The sequence below is a fragment of the Camelus bactrianus genome, chromosome 18 (assembly GCF_048773025.1).
Source record: "Camelus bactrianus isolate YW-2024 breed Bactrian camel chromosome 18, ASM4877302v1, whole genome shotgun sequence".
In the NCBI taxonomy this organism is placed as follows: Eukaryota; Metazoa; Chordata; class Mammalia; order Artiodactyla; family Camelidae; genus Camelus; species Camelus bactrianus.
This window is the reverse complement of record NC_133556.1, coordinates 25,459,119-25,477,723: the sequence shown is the minus strand read 5'-3', so window position 1 is coordinate 25,477,723 and position 18,605 is coordinate 25,459,119. Positions and strand designations below refer to the sequence as shown.

The 18,605-nt window shown below is 60.4% G+C and overlaps 3 protein-coding genes across 28 annotated transcripts in view; 2 read left to right on the top strand and 1 right to left on the bottom strand.

The window, feature by feature from the left end:
* Positions 1-7,321, top strand: part of MGRN1 (mahogunin ring finger 1) — a 44,969-nt gene extending 37,648 nt beyond the window's left edge. For 6 of the 10 annotated variants that reach the window (XM_074346374.1, XM_074346376.1, XM_074346375.1 and 3 more), the window contains 4 exons: positions 246-345; positions 663-708; positions 2,014-2,112; positions 5,741-7,321. In XM_074346374.1, the coding sequence (XP_074202475.1) occupies positions 246-345; positions 663-708; positions 2,014-2,112; positions 5,741-5,853 (358 nt within the window). In that variant the 3' untranslated portion in view covers positions 5,854-7,321. Of the gene's footprint in view, positions 1-245; positions 346-662; positions 709-2,013; positions 2,113-4,310; positions 4,356-5,740 lie in introns of all 10 variants that reach the window. The other 4 variants (XM_074346378.1, XM_074346377.1, XM_074346373.1 and 1 more) reach the window with 1 other exon arrangement.
* Positions 7,322-9,376: 2,055 nt separating this feature from the next.
* NUDT16L1 (nudix hydrolase 16 like 1) lies at positions 9,377-16,491 on the top strand. 11 transcript variants are annotated; one of them, XR_012500376.1, is made up of 9 exons: positions 9,384-9,581; positions 9,660-9,920; positions 10,662-10,892; positions 11,759-11,931; positions 12,588-14,071; positions 14,321-14,424; positions 15,121-15,183; positions 15,689-15,828; positions 15,929-16,491. XR_012500376.1 is itself a non-coding variant. In XM_010949786.3 (4 exons), exons 1-3 carry the CDS (start codon positions 9,384-9,386, stop codon positions 10,881-10,883), a joined length of 681 nt encoding a protein of 226 aa, XP_010948088.3. In that variant the 3' UTR covers positions 10,884-10,892; positions 11,759-12,059. The 11 variants fall into 11 exon arrangements, 2 of the variants coding, with proteins under 2 accessions (XP_010948090.3, XP_010948088.3); XR_012500378.1 differs by lacking the exon at positions 15,689-15,828; XR_012500379.1 differs by lacking the exon at positions 15,689-15,828 and having other exon boundaries at positions 14,826-15,183.
* ANKS3 (ankyrin repeat and sterile alpha motif domain containing 3) overlaps positions 12,263-18,605 on the bottom strand; it is a 26,416-nt gene continuing 20,073 nt past the window's right edge. For 3 of the 7 annotated variants that reach the window (XM_074346364.1, XM_074346366.1, XM_074346365.1), the window contains exons 8-15: positions 18,346-18,492; positions 17,665-17,802; positions 17,053-17,162; positions 16,540-16,707; positions 15,101-15,225; positions 14,489-14,630; positions 13,878-14,050; positions 13,269-13,578 (exon numbers count right to left, since the gene is read on the bottom strand). In XM_074346364.1, the coding sequence (XP_074202465.1) occupies positions 13,269-13,578; positions 13,878-14,050; positions 14,489-14,630; positions 15,101-15,225; positions 16,540-16,707; positions 17,053-17,162; positions 17,665-17,802; positions 18,346-18,492 (1,313 nt within the window). Of the gene's footprint in view, positions 12,620-12,713; positions 12,806-12,968; positions 13,053-13,268; positions 13,579-13,877; positions 14,051-14,488; positions 14,631-15,100; positions 15,226-16,539; positions 16,708-17,052; positions 17,163-17,664; positions 17,803-18,345; positions 18,493-18,605 lie in introns of those variants that run through there. The other 4 variants (XM_074346367.1, XM_074346368.1, XM_074346370.1 and 1 more) reach the window with 4 other exon arrangements.

Genomic DNA, 18,605 nt, shown 5'->3' with positions numbered 1-18,605 from the left:
GGAGGAAACATGGGGACCTCTCCTGCTGCTTCCCCAGCGCCCCCACCCCCAAGGCTCTACCCTTTCTCTGGAAACAGTGCCAGGTGCGGCCTGTGGGTGCAGGTGGCGGGCCTCCTGTTAACACACACACGGGGCAGGGGGTGCTGTTCCTCAGGACTGGCACACTTCCCTGGCTCCCCCAGGGCCTTGGCTTGGGTGGGGTTGGCGTGGCTCATCCACTTGTCCCCCGCTCTCTCTGTCCCCAGCACCCTGCGGTCCCCATCGTCCCCCATCCAGGAAGAGGACAACGCGGAGGCTCCGCCCCCGCCGAGTGGGGCTGGGCTGGCGCTGAGCAGCTCCCCCGAGGTGAGGCCCCCACCCACGCTCCTCCGTCCTGCCCTTGTTTCTTCTGTCCCCACTGCCCGCCTGCTGTCCTCCGGACCCTGGGCCCCGCCCTGCCACTCCCTCGCGAGTCTGCGCTGGCTGCTGTGACTTCTGCCAGCATCGGTGTCCTCGTCTGTGGGGCGGAGCCCTGCGGAGGCTGCAGGGGGCGCCGCGGGAAGCATAGGTGGTTGGTCCTGGCCAGCGTGTCCGGGACTGGACTCACCCTGCAGCCTCCCCCGGAAGCCCGATGCTGGGCTGTCAGCTCTGGGGCTCCAGGCACGTTCTCCTTTGTTTCCTAGAGCTTCACCACAGAGGAGGTTGACGAGACTTCGTCCCTAAAGCAAGGTAAGCCCTCTCCTCCTGGGGCTCTCGTGCCCCGGCCGGGGAAGAGGCGGGGCCTCCGGGGCTCTCTGCAGGCTCCTTCGAGCTGTGCTGGCCACCCTCCTGGGGTCACACACTTCAGTTCCTACACGATCTCACAGAGAACAGCCCCTGGCCACTCCTGGTTTTCCTTCCCTACCTGTCTGTTTAGTGGTAGCAGCTCTTCTGTTTCCCGCCAGGGGTGTCCTGCCCGTGCCCACACCCCACGCCCCGTGCACGTCCTCCTGGCTCGGCCGCCCAGCCTGGCACAGCCAGTGGCCAGGGCGAAGGGGTGCGGCTTAGCCGGGCCCCTCTCCTGCCCGTCCCCTGTGCAGAGGGCCTTGAGCCTCTCTCCTCAGCAGAGGGCTTAGCACATGACGGCCCCCCGGGGTCCAGTCCCAGCTGCTGCTGCTGTGCACTGGCTCTGAGGGGGGATGACCCCACCTCTGCATAGTGGGGCATGAGGTGCCTCCCAAGCCTTCCTCTGCCAGTTGGGGAGATACTGTTTCTCTGCTGTCACGGTCCCTCCTCCCTGTGCTGGGCTGTTGAGGAGGCTGAGGCTCAGGGTTGGTGTCAGCAGAAGCCGAAGGCCCCTTCCCTGAGAGTCAGAGCCAGGAGGTGGCCACAGTGTGGTCAAGGCCCCCAGAGCAACCTGCAGCTGCTCTGTGGCTGTGACCTTCTCCCTGCCAGTGGCCCCTGCGCTGCCTGCAGGTGTGGGCAGGACCTTGGGCCTGGGTGTGAGTGTGGGCACCCGGGGCAGGGTGCCCACCCAGGTTGGGGTCTGCTCTGGGAACACAGTGCTGTTGCTTCCTGCCCAGCATGCAGGGCAGGTCGCTCTGCCTCTCAAGCCTCAGCTCCTTCACCTGCAGCCAAAGCTCCTTCCCTCCTGCACGTAGTGCATACTGGGACCGAGGGTCTGGGCCCCTCTTCTGCCCAAGGGGATGCCCCACGAAGACAGTGCAGGTCCCGGCTGAGAACTGATGTGTGAGGGAGAGCAGCCGCACATGTCAGGCCCCCTGCTGCAGGCGTGGGGGCCAGAGGGCTGTGCACCCCACCTGCTCATCCAGGGAGAAGACAGTTAAATCTGTAACCGTTCCGTGTTGTCTTTTAAACGAGGGTATGTGACCTTTTTTTGTATAATAAAAACAAAACAGCCCCATGCTGAGAGGCAAGAGAGAAAGGAAAGAAGAAGAAAACAGAACATCTGTCTCTGGGTCCTGGGAGAGCAGAGGGGTGAAGGTGCAGTCCGGGCCCCAGTGGCTCAGTCCCTGACTGCCCCCTCCTCTGCAGGGAGCCGAGTGCCGTCCATTGAGAACGTCCTGCAGGATGGCAGCCCTGAGCCCTGCAGCCGTGGCCAGCCGGGCGCACCTGCCGACATCTACCTGCCAGGTGACAGCATTGGCCCATGGTGTCGGGGGGGACGTGCGGTGGCTCAGCTGTCCCCATGGCATGGGGACCTGCTGTCTGCTTAGGGAGGGGCTGGCCCATGGGGAGCCCCCTCCGTCTCCCTGTCTCTGATCCTATGCTCCTTCTGTTGACCTGCAAAGCACGGCCAGGCCGGGGTTCCATAGTCACCTTGCAGCCCCTGACTCTTGGGGGCAGCACTGTTGGCTGAGACCCCTTTTCACCCCGAAACCAGCTCAGCCTTGGGAAGGCGGAAGAGGCTTCTTGTTTAAAGCCAGGCAGGCAGATCTGGTCCCACTGCATCGCTACCTTTCTTCACCTGTGGGCTGTGCCCGGTACCCCAGCAGCAGGGCCCCTGCCACAGGCAGCTGCAGACAGAAACCTGCCTGCCCGCCCCAGGTTTGACAAGGGCCACTATCCTCCACCACTGGCTGGGGGAGCTGACAGGCTTCATGGTCCCCGGGGAAGGCAGCACGTCCGGGCCAGGGTGCAGGACACAGGCCAGGGCACGAGGTGTGAGCAAGGCTCAGGGGCATGCAGGGCCCGCTCTTCCAAGGCCTCTGCTCAGGGCCCTGTGGCCTCAGCTCTGCTCTCTGTTCCTCTGGGTCAAGATCCTCAGTTTCAGGGCCTGGGCCCCAAAGACGGGGGACAGGCACTGGGGGCTCTCAGACATTTGTGCCCGGCACCTGCTGTAACATCCCATGAGGTTCTGTAATCAAGATAAAAAGCCACGTTGCCCTCAGAGAGCCTGGCTCCTGCCTTGTGACTGGGAGACCCCTTCTCACCCCTGATCGGCCCCAGGAGCCACCATTGCCTGGTCCCCTGGTCTGGGCTTGAGAGGCTGTGACATGCTTTGGTCTGAAAGGGCCTCTTGTCCCTGGGCTTCTGGATGAGCAGTGGCCTGTGCAGACAGAGGGTCCAGTCAGAGGACAGGGGGTTACCAGGTGTGAGAAGGGAGGGCAGAGATTGGGTCACTGACATACAAGAGCCTATCCAAAGGAACCTATGGTGAAAGCTGTGTCTGGGACCTTAGATAAACACAGAATTCCAGCAAGTTCTTTCAGACGACTTAGTATTGCATTATGATGAAAACCTGGGTGGGAGCAGAGGGTCAGAAGAAGGACTTAGCTTCCTGGAGCCACAGGTGTGAGCCCTGCTCCTGCAGGGCGGCCCCTGGGTGCGGCAAGGGGCACCCTGACCCCACACGGCACCCCTCAGCCCTCTAGTGGCCCGCGGAGCATTCAGGTGTCAGCAGGTCAGGACAGGCCACAACCAACTGGCCCAGCCCACAGGTGAGACCAGCACCTCTGGCTCTGCCCCCAGGCAGGTGTCTCGGGCTTCCTTTAGCGCCGCACTGGGAGCCGAGACAGTTGGCTGTGGAGGTGGTAGAGGAGAGGTCGCAGGGGCCGAAGGCCGGCCGTGGGGCCTGATGGGGCGGCAAGGTCGGGTGCCGTCACGGCTCCTGGGCTCGGCGCCGGCTCAGCGCGCTGCCCGCTCTGCAGGGTGGGGCTCATTCTTGATGTCAGAGCAGAGAGGAGGCTGTGCCGTTCCATCCTGCATCCGCTCCCCGCGAGCACAGCTGCTCAGCACCTGGGGCCGGGCAGGGGTCCTCGTGGTCGCGCTCACCTCTTGAGTCACCCACGCCCACACTGGCGCCCTCTGTTCTCCTGCATTTCTCCCTTAGCGGGAACCCTGCGCATCTCCACATCTGTGTGTGTGTGTTTCAGAATAGGGGGACACACTCGGTCTCCACAATTGCACAGCGCCCCCTGGTGGATGGAGCGTAATTAGTAAAGCTAGTGTCCCCTGTGGATGGGAAAAAAGGAGGTGGGAGGAAATCCATAGAACGGTGAAATCCTTAGATGCGTGGCATCCCAGCAGCCTTGAGGGTGGTGGCCCTTCCCGGACCTCACCCTCCCCCGGGTTCTGCCGGCCCCTACACGTCCCACCCTGGGCTGAGTTCCTCTGCACAGCACTGAGCCCAGTGCTGTTTCTCAGCACTGTTTCGGCGTGTCTTTTTTTCCGTGTCAGCACATCTGTTTGTGCGGGCGTTTGTTTCCACTGTGTCCTGCCCACCCCCAGCCCAGCACTTTGTCCTAAAGCCGGTGCCTCTGCCCTGGAATGTGCTGGCCCCTTCGAGCGCTTTGCTAACCGAGCTTCCGTCTCTCTCCTCCTCTGCACAGCCCTGGGGCCCGGCTCCTGCTCTGGTGGTTTAGAGGAGTAAGCTGGTACGTGATGCCTTCACACAAGTGGCGGGGGCTCTGCGGGCGGCCTCTGCAGGATGCCAGAGAGAGGACCCCAGCTGCCCTCCCTCTCCTGCTCCTGCTGGGGTTTCCTTCCCATTTTCCGGGCTCCTTCCACATCCATGTCTTCTCCAGGCCCTGGATTCTGAATTCAGAGCTCTCCAGACACCGCTGCGGAGGTCCCCTGAGAGGTGGTCCTGGGGGTCTGATGTAGGCTTTTAGACCCAGAGGATACTCCATCTGAACCAGGTGACCCAGTCAGGCTCTTGCAGCCTCGAGGGTCCCCAGGATCAGTGATTCAGCCCCCAGCTGAGACCCTGCTGTGGTTGACAACTAACCTGTCCCTCCACCTACCTCTGGAACCTTCTGGAACCCCAGCACACTCTGATGTCTGTGAGGTGGTCTTATGAGGTGGTCTCCCCACCTGACAGGGAGGTGCCCTCTCCCCAGGCAACCCAAACACGTTTTTACAGGAGGCAGTCCCGAGAGTACCACCAGAATAGGCAGATGTGTCGGGGACCCCCGCCCCTCCTTCAGGTGACGTCAGCCCCTCCAGGAAGTCTGGTGATGAGAACCTGGTGCCTTGGTGGCCGCACAGGCCTTGTCTTACTTGAACCTTTCTTGTGACGAAGCTAACCCTCTACTGAAGTAGGACCCAGCACTGTTACAAGGGTGGTCCCAGCCTCAGCCACGGGAGATGCTGAGTGTTGCCATTTATGTAAAACTTCCAGAAATAGGAAGCAGGTCTGACTCAGCCACCGAGAACTGCATGGCAGAGCTGGCTTCCCGTGAAGAGACCCTTCACAGAGTCGCCAAGTGTCCGTCACAGGCTGTGGGGGGCTGCTTGGTTTGCCATTTGAAGCTGCCCTGGAGCCCTGCGTGCAGGTGGTGGGCGGCCCTGGAGGTGTGCCGCCCCCCCTGCTCCCTCCCCGCTCCACCAGGGACTGGCTCCTCCCAGCATCCTGTGAGCGCTGCATGGAGTTGACAGGAAAGGCCTCTGAGGAGGGCAGGCTGGGGCCCCTGCTGGGTGCACCCAGGTCCCAGCCACTCCCCTCTGCCTGCGTTGGCTGAGTTCCAGCCCCTATTCCAGGGGTAAAATCGCCACAGAACCGCAGCTGGTCAGAGCCCAGGAGCATGAGTGGGTGGGGAACCCAGGGGCCAGCAGCCCCAGGCACCCCATTGCCTTCAGTTCCAGGGCTGCGGTTCTGTTGCTGGCACCCAGGGGTGATCTGCTCTAAGACGGACAGGCTGGCTCACTCTGGCCACATGGCAGGGCTGCTGGTGGGAACCCAGAGCCTGGCGGTAAAGGGAGCAGTGAGGCCAGACAGTTAAGCCAAACACGACCCTCCTCTCTCTCTCTCCCATTGCAGGATGGTCCACCTCCATGGAGACGCCCTGCAGCCTCCACGCCACCGGGCCCCCTCGGCCTCCACTTGGTGGCCCCAGTCCTGACGCCGGGGCCACTGAGCTGACCCCACTCTGAGAGCCTGGCCAGGCTGGCAGCATGGAGCCCTCAGCTCCTCAGACTTTGCCAAGAGGTTGCCCGGACTCCAGGGTGAACTCTGGCCTCTCCTGTCTGCACGCCCTCATGGTCACTGGCTCCAAGGGGCCACGTGACCCTTGATTGAAGAGCACAGTTGACTGTCCCCTCTGACAACCCCCGTTTTTTACGGTTGACATGTTTGTAAATGGTACAAGATGAAGGACAGTGGTTTCCTGTGCTGGGAGCTGAGCGCGCCAGGATCTCTCCCCAAATGTCCTCCCCACATGCAGCCTGGATGGGCCTCACCCAGCCCAGGGGGTAGATGCTCAAGAACTCAGCAAACCCGAGAGTTTATTGGCAGGTGAAGTGCTATCTTCCCAGGCAGTGCCAGGGGGGCCTTGTGGGAGGGAAGGAAGTGCGGTCTGAGTCTCACTCAGTCAATGAAGGAAATAGTGCCTGTCCCCTCCCCATGTGCTCAGACTCCCTCCCTCTCCCCCTCTCCCAGCCCAGCACCCTGCCAGGCCAAGAGGCAGTGAGGCAGGTGGGGTCTGGCTGTTGTCAGCAGTTGTGTCCAGGGGCCCCTCTCTGAGCCCCACACCTTCTCAGAGGCAGCTTTGCCCACATCGGACCCTTGGGGTGGGGGGCCCCGCTCGGCGCTGCTGTCCACCTGCCCACCTGCCTCAGGAGGGCCTGAGCGGCTCTCAGCTCCCTCTCTAATGGCACTTCACATTTTTCTCTGATGTGTTCTGTTTGGGGTTTCTGCATTCTGACCTGCCTGGGGGCAAGGGTCCCATCCGTGTTTTGTTTTTTTTTTAAGATAAACCTTCTGGGCAACAGAAGGGCAGAGGGGACACTTGGCCCTGATGCCCCCAGGCGAGAGTGGCCCCAGCAGGACCTTGAGCCCGGTGGGTGGGTCTGCAGCTCCTGGGGTGCGACCGCTTTCCTGGCAGGAGGGAGACGGGCCCACTTCCCAAGGAGCTGCCCTGGGCAGGACGGTTCTGGGGTGGCCGGCAGCACAGCCGGAGGCCTGTTGAGTGGGAGACTCGGGGGTAGACAACTCCTCTTCTCTCCAGTTGAGCCTGTGAGCAGAGGCCACACTCGGGGCAGCCTGCCCTGGCTGCTGGCTCCCTGCCTCCCCTCCCTTCCCACCCACCATGTGCCCCTGGGTGCACGGATGCCAGTACACGCACACGTACACACACACACACACACACACACTCTCTCCCTCTCTCTCCCTCCCCCTCCCCCCCCTCCCTCTCCCCACACTGACCACTTCCCTCTCCTCACACCTCCTCAGCAGCCAGTGCCCTGGCCTCTCACTAACGGTATTGGTGCCAGTAACTCTGAAGGACGGGACGCAGACTGCCCTGTCTTGGACTTACATGTGCTATCATTTGATGTACTCTGATTGGCTAGTTTTTGTTCGTTTTTAACTGTATATTTATAGTAATAAAATCATGCAGCAATACCCTGTCCAATCCTTCGTCCGTGCATAGCACCACAAGACCGAGGCTGCTTCTTGGTTGGGAGGCAGGACAGCTGAGTTGTGGCGGCTCTGACACCCTCATGGCAGTGCACACGCCCCCTTGTGGCTGCAGCCTCCGTTACCTCGCATGTAAGATGTCGGTGACCCACGACTTCCAGGAAGGCGTGAGGACTGCTGGTTATTACTCTTGTGGTCATTGTCATGATGTTCATTGTTGGGTTGGAGCAAAAGGGAGGCACCCTTGGGACTTGACTGTGTGTCCTGAGCAGGTGGGAGAGCCCAGGGCCTCCAGGTGTGTGAGTCGCTGCAGCCACACCGCCTGCATCCCACTGCTGTAAACTGAGTGCCTGCTGTGCCTGCAGAAGGCAAAACGGGCAAGGCGCCTGGGTGTCCTGGTCAGTGAGACACCACACAGGTAATCCAAGTCTCCCCAGGTCTTGTTAGTGTTAAGAAGAGTCAGCAGGTAATGAGACGAAGTTAATTTAACCTGTGGTTGGGGAGGGCTTCTCTGAGACTTTTCGGCTGAGCCCTGAAGGATGCTAAGGAGCTGGCCCAGAAGAGCACCCCAGGCAGCCGGCCCAGCAAGTGCAAAGGCCCAGAAGCAGGAGTGGGCCTAGTGTGTCCACCAAGTAGCTGAAGCATCAAGAGTCGGGGGCGGTGGGGTGGAGACACCCTGTGGGGGCAGGCAGAGTTTTAGTCTAGGAACAATCACAGGTTTCCAAGCAAAGGAGCAACTTTCTCCAGCTGTCACGTGAGGAACGGATTGGCAGGACAGGACAGGTTTGGCTGCCAGGATGCTGGAGCCCAGCCGGGGCCCTCTGCTTGGCCTGAGCTCCCCTGCCTGGTGAGCAGGGAAAGGCTGGCGCCCAGAATGCCCACTGCAGCACTGTTCGAACCACTGCTGGCCAGCGGGGTCCCTAGCTCTGTTGTAGACATCGTTTCAAGCAGCCTCCTTTGGTTCCCCCAATGCAGGCACTTAAGGGTGGAACCAGTGTTCTAAGCCGACTTGTCCTACGTCAGGGAAGGCCTGCCATCCTTGCTGGTGCCTGGGTCTGGCATGTCCTGGTGTGGGAGAAGGGCGTTTAGTGCCACATGGGTTCTTGCATGGGCTACACTGGCTCTCCCTCCTCACTGTCCCCAAATGACCCAGCTCCTTTATTAATAATGTCTATGAGCTGGAGGCAGGGTCCTTTCTGAATGAGCCCTTCCCCTTGCTGACCTCCCCGGAATCTGGCTTCCCCTGCCAGCTGTGGTTGCCCCAACTGAGCCCTGACCCCTGGCAGAGAGCCACGGTGGGGGAAAGGCTCCCTCTGGGTCCTTACTCCCCGTGGACAGAACATTGACTCTCCTGACAGAGCACCACCTTGGACCCATAAGTGAGCTTCTGGCAGATCCTGCCAACCCTTGCCTGCCTTCTGCCCCTCTCGCCTCCTGCTCGGTCCCACTTAGGGCAGCCTTCCCTGTGCCACAGAGCTTACTCTCACTGCACCACTCTCCCAAGGGGCTGGTGCATGAGGGGCACCAGAGCAGGATTCAGGGAGCAGCCGCACTACTCTCCCTCGGACAGTTTCTGATGCTTTCAAGCCCCACAACTTCATTCCGCAGTTCAGAAGCCGGGTAAGTACCTCATGCCCCCTTCCCTGGAAGCTTCGAGGCTTTCTGCTGCGGACATTGGGTAGGAGATGGTGGGACTCTAGGGTGGGATCCTGGTTCTCACGAACTGCTGGATGCCCTCAGGCAAGTCCTGTTCGTCTCAGTGCCGAGTCCGCACTTGGCTCCCGCCAAGTGGGCTGTCGCATTGCATCCTGGCTCCTGTAGTTTTAGGGAATGGTGGGCGGGGCCCGCTCGAGGCGCGCGGCTATTGGGTGGACGGCTGGGGCACGCACCGCCTTTCCCTTTGCGCACGCACATTCCGCCTTGCAACGACGCGTCGGAGAGCTGCGTTAAGCTGTGCCCTGATACACGCCAGCGATTGGTGGGGAGGCGGGGCTCTGGTGCGCAGCTGCCCGCGGATTGGCCAGGCGCGGCGGAGGCGGGCCCGCGCATGCACTTAAGAGGCAGCGCTGGGGCAGCACTGGGTACTGGCAAGATGTCGACGGCAGTGGTCCCTGAGTTGAAGCAGATCAGCAGAGTGGAGGCGATGCGCCTGGGGCCAGGCTGGAGCCACTCGTGCCACGCCATGCTGTATGCTGCAAACCCCGGGCAGCTCTTTGGCCGCATCCCCATGCGCTTCTCGGTGCTGGTGAGGACATAGGCAGGCGGGCGGGCGGGGACCGGGCGCCACTCGGACCCGCGTCCGTGACCCGGAGCTCCCTTGCAGATGCAGATGCGTTTCGACGGGCTGCTGGGCTTCCCCGGGGGATTCGTGGACCGACGCTTCTGGTCGCTGGAGGACGGACTGAACCGAGTTCTGGGCCTGGGCCTGGGCTGCCTGCGCCTCACAGAGGCCGACTATTTGAGCTCGCACCTGACCGAGGGCCCGCACCGCGTCGTGGCGCACCTGTACGCGCGGCAGCTGACCCTGGAACAGCTGCACGCCGTGGAGATCAGTGCGGTGCACTCGCGCGACCACGGCCTGGAGGTGGGGCCGCCGCCCGTCCCCCGCCCCCCACCCTGGGGTTTGGCTCTGGCCCCGCGGAAGGCACCGATGGGTAACACGCCCCCCTGAGGGTCCACCAACCGGGCTGGGAGGGGTGTCGCTGTCTCCAGCATCGGGTTGGGGAGAGGGGCTAGGGATCCGGGTTGGGTGGGAGGCAGGGGTCGGGTCAAGGGCTCCCTCGGGGCTGTGTTCCATCTGCCTTGCTGCCTGCCATTGCCAATCCTGGGAGTGGGGAGTGGGATCAGAGGGAGGATGGAAAGGGGCGGTGCCTGCTCGGGAGGTGGGACACTTAAGAGCAAAAAGAGGATCTTGCAGGTCTGGGTTCATGAACCAGGTCCTACGGTGAGGGAGGTGAAGGCTTTTTGCCTGGGGGTTTTAGTCTGGAAGGGCTAGGAGTGACACTTGGGGTGTTTAGGATTACCAGGTGTAAGAGGGAGCATGGGGTGTGGACTGGGGGGCTTCCTGCCAGCAGATGGGGACTGGGACTAGAGGGTGGGATGGAGGTGCATGGGGGTGGCCTTGAAAGTTGCTTGGGGAGAAGTGGGGCTGTACTGCTCTGAGAGAGCTGGCTGGCTTCTGCCTCATCTGACCCTGCCCGGGTGTCCCATTTTGTCCTTGAGAACCTGGCTCTTTCCCCTGGCCTAGCAGCTCAAAAGCCTCCCCTCCTGCCAGGGTCATGTTATCCTGGGGCCTGGCCCCAACCCTGGTCTCCTCTCCATGCAGGTGCTGGGGCTCATGCGGGTCCCACTGTACACCCAGAAGGACCGAGTCGGTGGCTTTCCCAACTTCCTGAGTAATGCTTTCATCAGCACAGCCAAGTACCAGCTCCTCTTTGCCCTCAAGGTGCTCAACATGATGCCCGAGGAGAAGCTGGCTGAGGCCTTGGCTGCGGCCACGGAGAAGCAGAAGAAAGCCCTAGAGAAGCTGCTCCCATCTTCCTCCTGAGGTTGCGCTGTGCGTCCTGTCGTCCTCCCTCTGCTTGTTCCCAAGGGCTGAGGCTGGGCCCTCACTTCCAGTGGGAGTGTATCTTCCATCATGTTTCTGTGTTTGCCCCATTCTGTGTGGGGGAGTGCGCATCCTGTCACCTCCACTGACCTGAGCAGTTACTGGGTGGTGGCCTGGGTGCGCCCACTCAAACTCTCCTTTCATCATGGGCTGTGGAGCCCCGGGTATGGCCCGATTGCCCAAGGGGGTAAGTGCACAGGCACTTGGACCCTGGAGAAGCTGGTCTGTTTTCACAGTAGACTTGGTTCTAGCAGAGGGCAGCTCTGGGTTGACTCCTTCCTGCATCCTGCCCCAAGTCAGCCCCAGGGCCTGGAGAAGAGCCGGCCTCGGGTAGGATGTTACACTGTGATTTTTTTTTTTTTCACACACTGTGAATTTTGGTTGTTAGCTTCACTTGCAGCAAAACTTTAAAGCAGTTTTACTCCCTTGGGTTTGATCCCTGAGGAAGTCGGGACCCAGCTGGAGCTGGAGCTGCTGGAGTCGATCTTTGGCTGCTCTGTGTGTTCTTTGGTCCTGGCTGCAGGCTGAGGGCTGAGTGCAGGAGGGTGTCCCCTTCCCCACTACCCAGTGATCTGCAGGCAGAGGCTGGGCCCAAGACTGGGGCTTGGACACCATTCAGAGTGGCGCTAAGGCAGGCCTGTCCCAGGTGGGGGTGCTGGACACCTCCCTGTGTTTACTGTGGCGCTACCAGCCATGAGTCTCTCTGGGACTGACCATGCAAGGCCCCTCTCCTGATCCCAGTAGCTCTGGTGGTACCTGGGCTGAGCCCGCTGCTCCTTCCTTTGCTTTGAAAGCCTCCCTTTTTCCATCTTCAGCACAGTCTGCAGGCAGCTCTGGGAGGTAGTCTGGCAGCACTGGCCGAGTGTGTGGAATGACAGCATAAGAGCCACGTGGGACAGGAAGGTCACCACTGGCAGTCTCCTACAGCCTTATGTCTGGAAAGACTCCTCAGTGAAGCTACCAGTTTCCACAGTGCCAACCTGGCCTGGTAAGGAAAGCAATGCTCTCAGCCCCACCCGGGCATCTGTCCCACCTTAGAGTCTTGATGAAGCGGCCGGCACTTGTGGGCAAAAACACTTCGCTCTGTAAATAAAACATCTGTACCTTTCGCCTATACTTTCTGAGGCATGCTTTGCTCTCTGGGTAGCTCTGTAGAATTTTGGGGTGCTCTGAGCTGCAGGGGATGGACGTGTGGGGCAGTAAGGGTCCCCAGTTGGTCCTGCTGTCAGTGTTCTAGGGTGAGGGCCCTGGCACGGGTCTCCTTGCAGTGGTCTATCAATCAGCCAGTACTGGAGGCCACGTGACCAGAAATGAACCTCTCACCAGCCAATCTTAAATTTTATTTTCCAGCAAATGGCATATGCTGCCCAGGTGCCCGTCCCCATCCGTCAGGGCAAACTCAGTGTGGTGCCTGTGGTGTGTGGGGCTGCGTTCTCCCCAAGGCCCTCCCTGCTCCGGGCCTTAATCCTAGGTTCTGGACAGGAGACCCTCGTCCTGCCTCAGAGCAGGCCTCGCTGCCCTCACACCAGCCACAGCCCCGTCCTGCCTCTGTCTGCTGGCTGCTCCTGGGGCCCGATCCTCTGGCCCTGCTGGGGGCCCAGCTGCTGCGGCCGCCGCTCACTGCCCTCCTGTCTCCGGGCACAGCTTCAGGGTGGATCCGTCACCCCACGTCAGCTCTGAGAAGGGAAAGGGAAGACTCCAGTGGGCACTCGCTCAGCTGCACGGCAGGCCCTCCTCTCCTGGCCTGGGTCCTGGGCTGACGACACTCACCGTCCCTCCCGGCTAAGGTTCCCGCCAGTTCTCCTTCCCGTTGAGCACCTGCAGCTTCTCCAGGCTCTGGGTCACCGAGCACAGCACTCGCCCTGAGGATGGGAGCAGACAGTGACTGCTTTGCAAGTCTGGGGGGCGAGCAGGGCACAGGAATGGGTGGCTGGGGATGCTGGGGGGCTGTGGCAGGCTCTCCCTGTTCACCGCATCTGGCCCTGAGTGCGGGCAGGAGCCACGAGCTGCTGCCCAGAGACTCACCCATCTCCCGGACTCGATCCTCCAGTGCTCCTGACAGCTCAGGGAGGCTCAGGGCCTGCAAGGAGGCCTGCCAGCCTTTGGCGTCTGTGGGGCAGAGGGCTGGGTGGGCCCTGGGGTCTGTGCATCTCTTCGTCCTGAGCCACCTTGACCAGGGGACCCACCCAGCCGTCAGTGCCGGCACCACCCCCTTGTTCCATCACAGCTTGTTCTCCCACTTGTTGACCAAAGTGCCAACTGCCAGTCAGGGCCTGGCATGGGGAGTGAGAGTGTGAGGGTCCCTGCCTACTGCTAGGCTATGCCTCAGGATGGCCCCAGTGTAGGGCTGCAGGTGTCACTTGAAGTCTTGGACGTGAAGGACCTCTGCCTCCCACCGTCAGGAGGGACGGTGAGGACATGGGCTTGGGTGTGTGAGGGGACCTGGGGGTGTGAGTGTGATAATGGTGCTGGGACAAGGGGTAAAGCCTGGCTTGGAGAGGCGTCTTGCCCTCCACATGCCTGTACCAGGGCCAGGATGCTGCTCTTACCAGCTGTGGGGAGGGCTGGGCCCAGGGTGGCCCCAAGCGGGTACTGGTCCTGCCTCACTCGGGCTGACAGCTCGGCTTGACAGGCTCTGTGGGAGATGAGAGCAGGTGCGGGTGAGGGGAGAGGCCTCGCAGGGCCAACACCCACCTCCTCCCTGTATGAAGCTGGGCTCTCGCCTGCCGGTGAGGCCCAGGCAGAGAAGGACCCACTTGGGGTGTGCAGGTTCTCAGGGCCCCTCTGCTGCCTGCAGGGAGGAACAGCCAGAATGAAATGGGTGGTGGTGGTAACCCCAGAAGGCCCTGAAAATGACCCCTTGATTGAAGAATCTGGAGGAAACGATGACTCAGCCTGGCCCTGGCCCAGGGGGCAGCTCAGATGCCCACTCACCGCAGCTGGTCCAGGATAAGAGCAGCGTCCCGGGCGAGGGCCCAGGTCTCCTGCAGCTGTGCGTGGACGTTCTTGCGGGCGCCGTCCTGCTCCAGCAGGCAGCTCTCCACCACGGCCCGCAGCTCCTGCTCCTGCGACACCTGGCCCCGCATGGCCTCCACCTCCTCACAGCGCTGCGGCGGACAAGGTGGCAGGTGGGGCAGGCAAACGGGCTGGGGCACTTGGGGACACCAGGCCATGACCACTCAGGCTGCCCACACCCCTGCCCCCAGATTCCATCTCCACCGTCTGAGTGCCTCATTTCTCCTGGCCTGGAGGGGCCTGTCTCCTCAGTGTCCCTACTCTGGGTCCCTGCCTGCGAGCCCCACGGTGTCCCCGCTGGCTGCTGTGCCCCGCCTTCACCCTCTCCCCTCCCAAGTGCCCATCTGTGCGTCTCCCTTCAGCACGTGAGCTGCCCTGCTCCCTGCCTTCACTGTCCTGTCTCCCACCCTGGCTGCTGCTCGTGGACTCTGGGCGTCTGTCTCCACGGCTGCGTCCTTCACTGCAGGTGTGTGTCAGCAGACGCCCCTCTTGGCATTTCTGCACATCCCTTGCCCCGGCTCCCCACTCACTTTGTGCAGCTGGATGGCGAGCTCCTGCATCTCAGCTTCCAGCCGGTCAGCATAGGCCAGCTCCAGGGCATCACTGGGGGGGCGGGCACTGCTGTGCCAGCGAGCAATGGCAGAGGTCATCTTCCTCTTGGGCCCGAACAACCTGCGGCGGGGGGGTGAGAGAAGGATGCGGGTGGGCTGCCTTGTGTGTGGAGGCTCCATGGGCCGTCCTACCAAGACCGTCCCCTAGAAAAGGCCCAGCTTTGAAGGGGGAGAGTAGCTCCCCGGGATCCTGGAACAGAGGACACAAAGTAACATAAGGAGTTGTGAATTGTGACAAGCCTCCCCGCTCTGGTAGGGTGGCCTCCCTGGCTGCTGCTTTCCCTGGACAGGGACCTGTGGATGACTGTCTGCCAACTCTGAACACTCAAAAGTGAACAGCAGAAAACATCTGGGTGCCCTGAACACAGAAGTGTCCACTGGGCCTGCACAGGACGTCAGCCAGGAGTGGCAGACAGCTAACCGCAGGGAAAGAGCCGGCCTCTGGACAGGGCGGCCCTCCACCCGAACGCTAGGAGCTGCAACCCCAGCCGGTCCCAGGGCGCTTTGGCCACGGAGGCCCCGTGGACTCACGTGATGCCGATTTCCTTCAGGTCACTCTCGGTGAGGGTCAGGAAGATGCGGAGGTCCACGTCCTGCTCCTCGAACACCTGCAGGTACTTTAGACAGCCGATCTGCTCCAGCAGCGTGGCCAGGTCCTAGGGGGCAAGGAGCCAGCGTGGTCAGAGGGCAGGTCAGAACACAGGTGGGCCCTGGAGGCAGGGGCACAAGACAAGGCACACCCCGAGGCAGGTCCGCAGCAGTGACTCCCCAGCCTCTGCAGACCCTCAACCAGCTTCATCTCCCCTTCACCTGGGGGAGTTTTTGCTTTTGCTGATGTGGCATTCTTGGCTGAGTTTTCTTTCACTTCTTTGAACACGTCATCCCCTCTGATGAGAAATGTCCTGTTAATTTTCTGGAAATGCCCTTGGATGTGCTGAGTCACTTGTCACAAGATTCTGTGTCTTCTGATGGTCTGTGATGTGTCCAGATGTGGCTCTGAGTTTGACCGACTTAAAGCTCATTCAGCTTCATAGATGCGCAGATCCATTTCTTGATCAAATCTGGGAAAACCTGGCTATTTTAAAACATTTTCCCTGCTTTTCTCTCTCTCCTCCCTAGGAGCACCACTGTGGTCTCACAGGTGTTGGGTCCTTTTCTCCATTCTTCTTCATCTCTCAGATCGGAAGACCTCAGTTGAGCTACGGGAAGTTTTCTGATTCTCTCTTCTGCGTATTCAAATCTGCTGTCGAGCCCTTCTAGTAAAATTTTCACTTCAGTTACTATATTTTCAACTCCAGAATTTCTATTTGGTTATTTTTATTTCTATCACTTTCAATATTTAGAGATGGTTTCTTTTAGGTCTTGGAATATATTTTAAAGAGCTGATTTAAAGTCTCCAGTCAACATGTGCTTAAGGCCTCGAGAGGCCAGCTGGTCACCGGGCCGGGAACACAAACCCTGGGGAGAGCTCCCTGGGGGCTGCGAGGAGAAATCAGCAAAACCACAGGCTTTAGGCGAAGAGCAGAGCTGTGACTTGAAGTGATAAATAGCAAATACTTGAAACACGTGAGACAGTTGAGCTGCTGATGCACCTGTAACCAAGTAACTGCAGAGCCAGCGCAGCCACGATGACAAGAAGCAGAAACCACAGTTCTCGCTGAGCGCTGGCTGCCACCTGTCACTGCTTCATGTGCATCTTGTCACTGTTGCCAAAAAGCAGCTCCACGACATCGGTCCTGTGCTGCTCCTCCCCGGACTCGGGAAGGCTGGGCTGAGCGTGGAAACCAAGGGGACGGACAGAAACCCTGCCACTGGCCCCTCTCGCCATTAAGCATCCTCTCCGCCCGAGCAGCTCTATTGGTCACTTGGGGAAGAACCACCCCACTCTCGTCTCTCAAATAAATGCCTCACAGATCACAAAAGCCCCGTCCTTTTAACAGCGTACCCACCAGCTTCACAAGTGGTCTTACCTGGGGTCCTGAATACGGGGACCTCTCAGTCTGGGGGACAGATCCCGGGGAACAGGAAGTCCCGGTGCCAGGAGGCCACTGGCTGTCACTACTGCTGTGACGGCTCTTAGTCTTCACAAAACTTTTAGTTTGTTTGCGAACTGAGCTTTTACGCGCATGATCCGAATCCTGTAGTGAGAGATTTGTTTAAAGTAACTCCGAAGGGCTCACAGCTAATGTGGCTGTGTCCAAACTCTGCTTTCCGCCCCACAGCTCTAGCGTCTGCGTCGCCATCTGTGCCACTTCCCTCACGGGCTGGGTCAGGTTTGAAACCCTTCATGAAACCCCCCCGCCTGCCACACAGAGGCCTCCCTGGTGACTGCCTCTAGGGTCCCTGGGGCACAAACCCAGCGATGCTCCAGGTACGTCCAGGCACAGCGTGGACGCAGTAAATCCTTGTAGCAGACCCGCTCACCTCAGCTGACGCCAGGAAAGGGGAGGGAGGTGGGAGAGCAAGAGGGGGGAGAAGGTCACCTCATTGCTCTCCAGGGAGGCCTCGCTGCTGAGTCCCGGGGCCCTCGCCAGGGCCTCGCTGCTGCTGCTGCTCCGCGCGGCCCCGAGGTTGGCACAGAAGGCGTGCTCTTCTGACAATGGCGAAGACGAGGACGCCTGACCACAGGCCTCGCCCGTGGTGACTCCCCCGAGCCCTGCACCAAGCTGTTTCCTCCGCAGCTCTCAGTAGCTACTGTTTATTCTGTTCATGCTGACTGCCTGGCCAAGCCCACCCTCTACACTTGGCCAGGTTGTGTCTGCTCTGGTCACTGATAAATCCAAGCATCTGGAACAGTGCTTGGCACAGAGGGCACTCACTAAACAGCTGGTGAAGGGACCATACGTGTAGCATACAAGGACATTTCCTGAGGGCTTACCAGTCAGCAGGCTAAACCTCTGTCTGGAGTGACCCCCCCATCCTGTCCGGAGACGCCCTGGGCGAGAATTCTCCTCACCTGTCCCCCTGCTAGATTCTCTGACTCTCCTCACGAGAGCCAGAGCCTTCTCTAACTTGCCCCCTCCTCTGCTGGATGGACTCATCACAGTGCCACGGCCCTGCTGGACGGGTGTGTGTGTTGGGGGGCTGGCGCATACCCCGGCTGCTGCTGCTGCTGCTCTCCACGTCCCGCTCGTTGATGGGGGAGGTGACGTCCCTGTAGCAGAGGCCCCCCTCTTCCAGGGGGTTCTCATCGCTGCTGTTGAAGGTGACATAGCCCCGGGGAGGCACCTGCTCTGTGGACAGAATGGGGCACGTGAATCTACACACACACAAAAAGCAAGACAAGATCTTCCTTCCAAATGCAACCGCCGCTTTAGAGGAATCTTGGCCGGTGGGGGAACCCAGGACGCAGGCCGGCAGGCAGCTCGTAGTGACCAGCTTCTCTACTCGCCCCAGTGGCCTGGACATAACTGTGCAGTCTGCAGGGGAGGACACGGGCTCCGAGAGGTGAGGGGCCAGTTTGTGCCCGACAGCGAGTGCACAGTGGAGCACGGCCCGGCCCAGGCTGGTGCTCTCAGCATCACCGTGGCTTTTCCAAGAGAAAAAAGGAGATTCCTGAGCCAGAGTAAAACTATCCCATGAGGGGTTCCTTTCTGCTGGGTACATCTACCCTCACACACACACCGCGGCCACGCCCCTGTGACCTTCCAGCACAGGGCGCTCCACCTCAGGTCAGTCAGCCCAGCCACAAGGAGGACTGGCTGAGTAGGAAGGTAAGAGGCCCTGGGCTAAACATGACCAGCAGCAACACCAAATGCCGTCACCTTTGAGCGCACCTGTCTGCGAGGAAACAAGAAGCAGCAGAACACACACCAGAGAGTTTAAGTGCAATCTTGCTCCTGTCCCTTCCCCACGGAAACTGCATTTGCATGAAAGCCCGGCTGGTGGGATCACAGGTGATGTGTTTTCTTCTTTATACCCTTCTATAATTAAGAGATTTTTCACAATCAGCACATGCTCTTTATCATTCAAGTGTTTTTTACCTGTTGGCAAAGAGGACATATACACTTGCTGGAAAATTTAAATATCACAAAGT

Bases quoted from the DNA above. Each gene is read 5' to 3' on its own strand.
- NUDT16L1 (XM_010949786.3), top strand. From the start codon at position 9,384: ATGCACTTAAGAGGCAGCGCTGGGGCAGCACTGGGTACTGGCAAGATG. The intron at 9,582-9,659 runs GTGAGGACATAG...GCTCCCTTGCAG, and splicing joins CCATGCGCTTCTCGGTGCTG to ATGCAGATGCGTTTCGACGG. The intron at 9,921-10,661 runs GTGGGGCCGCCG...CTCTCCATGCAG, and splicing joins CGCGCGACCACGGCCTGGAG to GTGCTGGGGCTCATGCGGGT.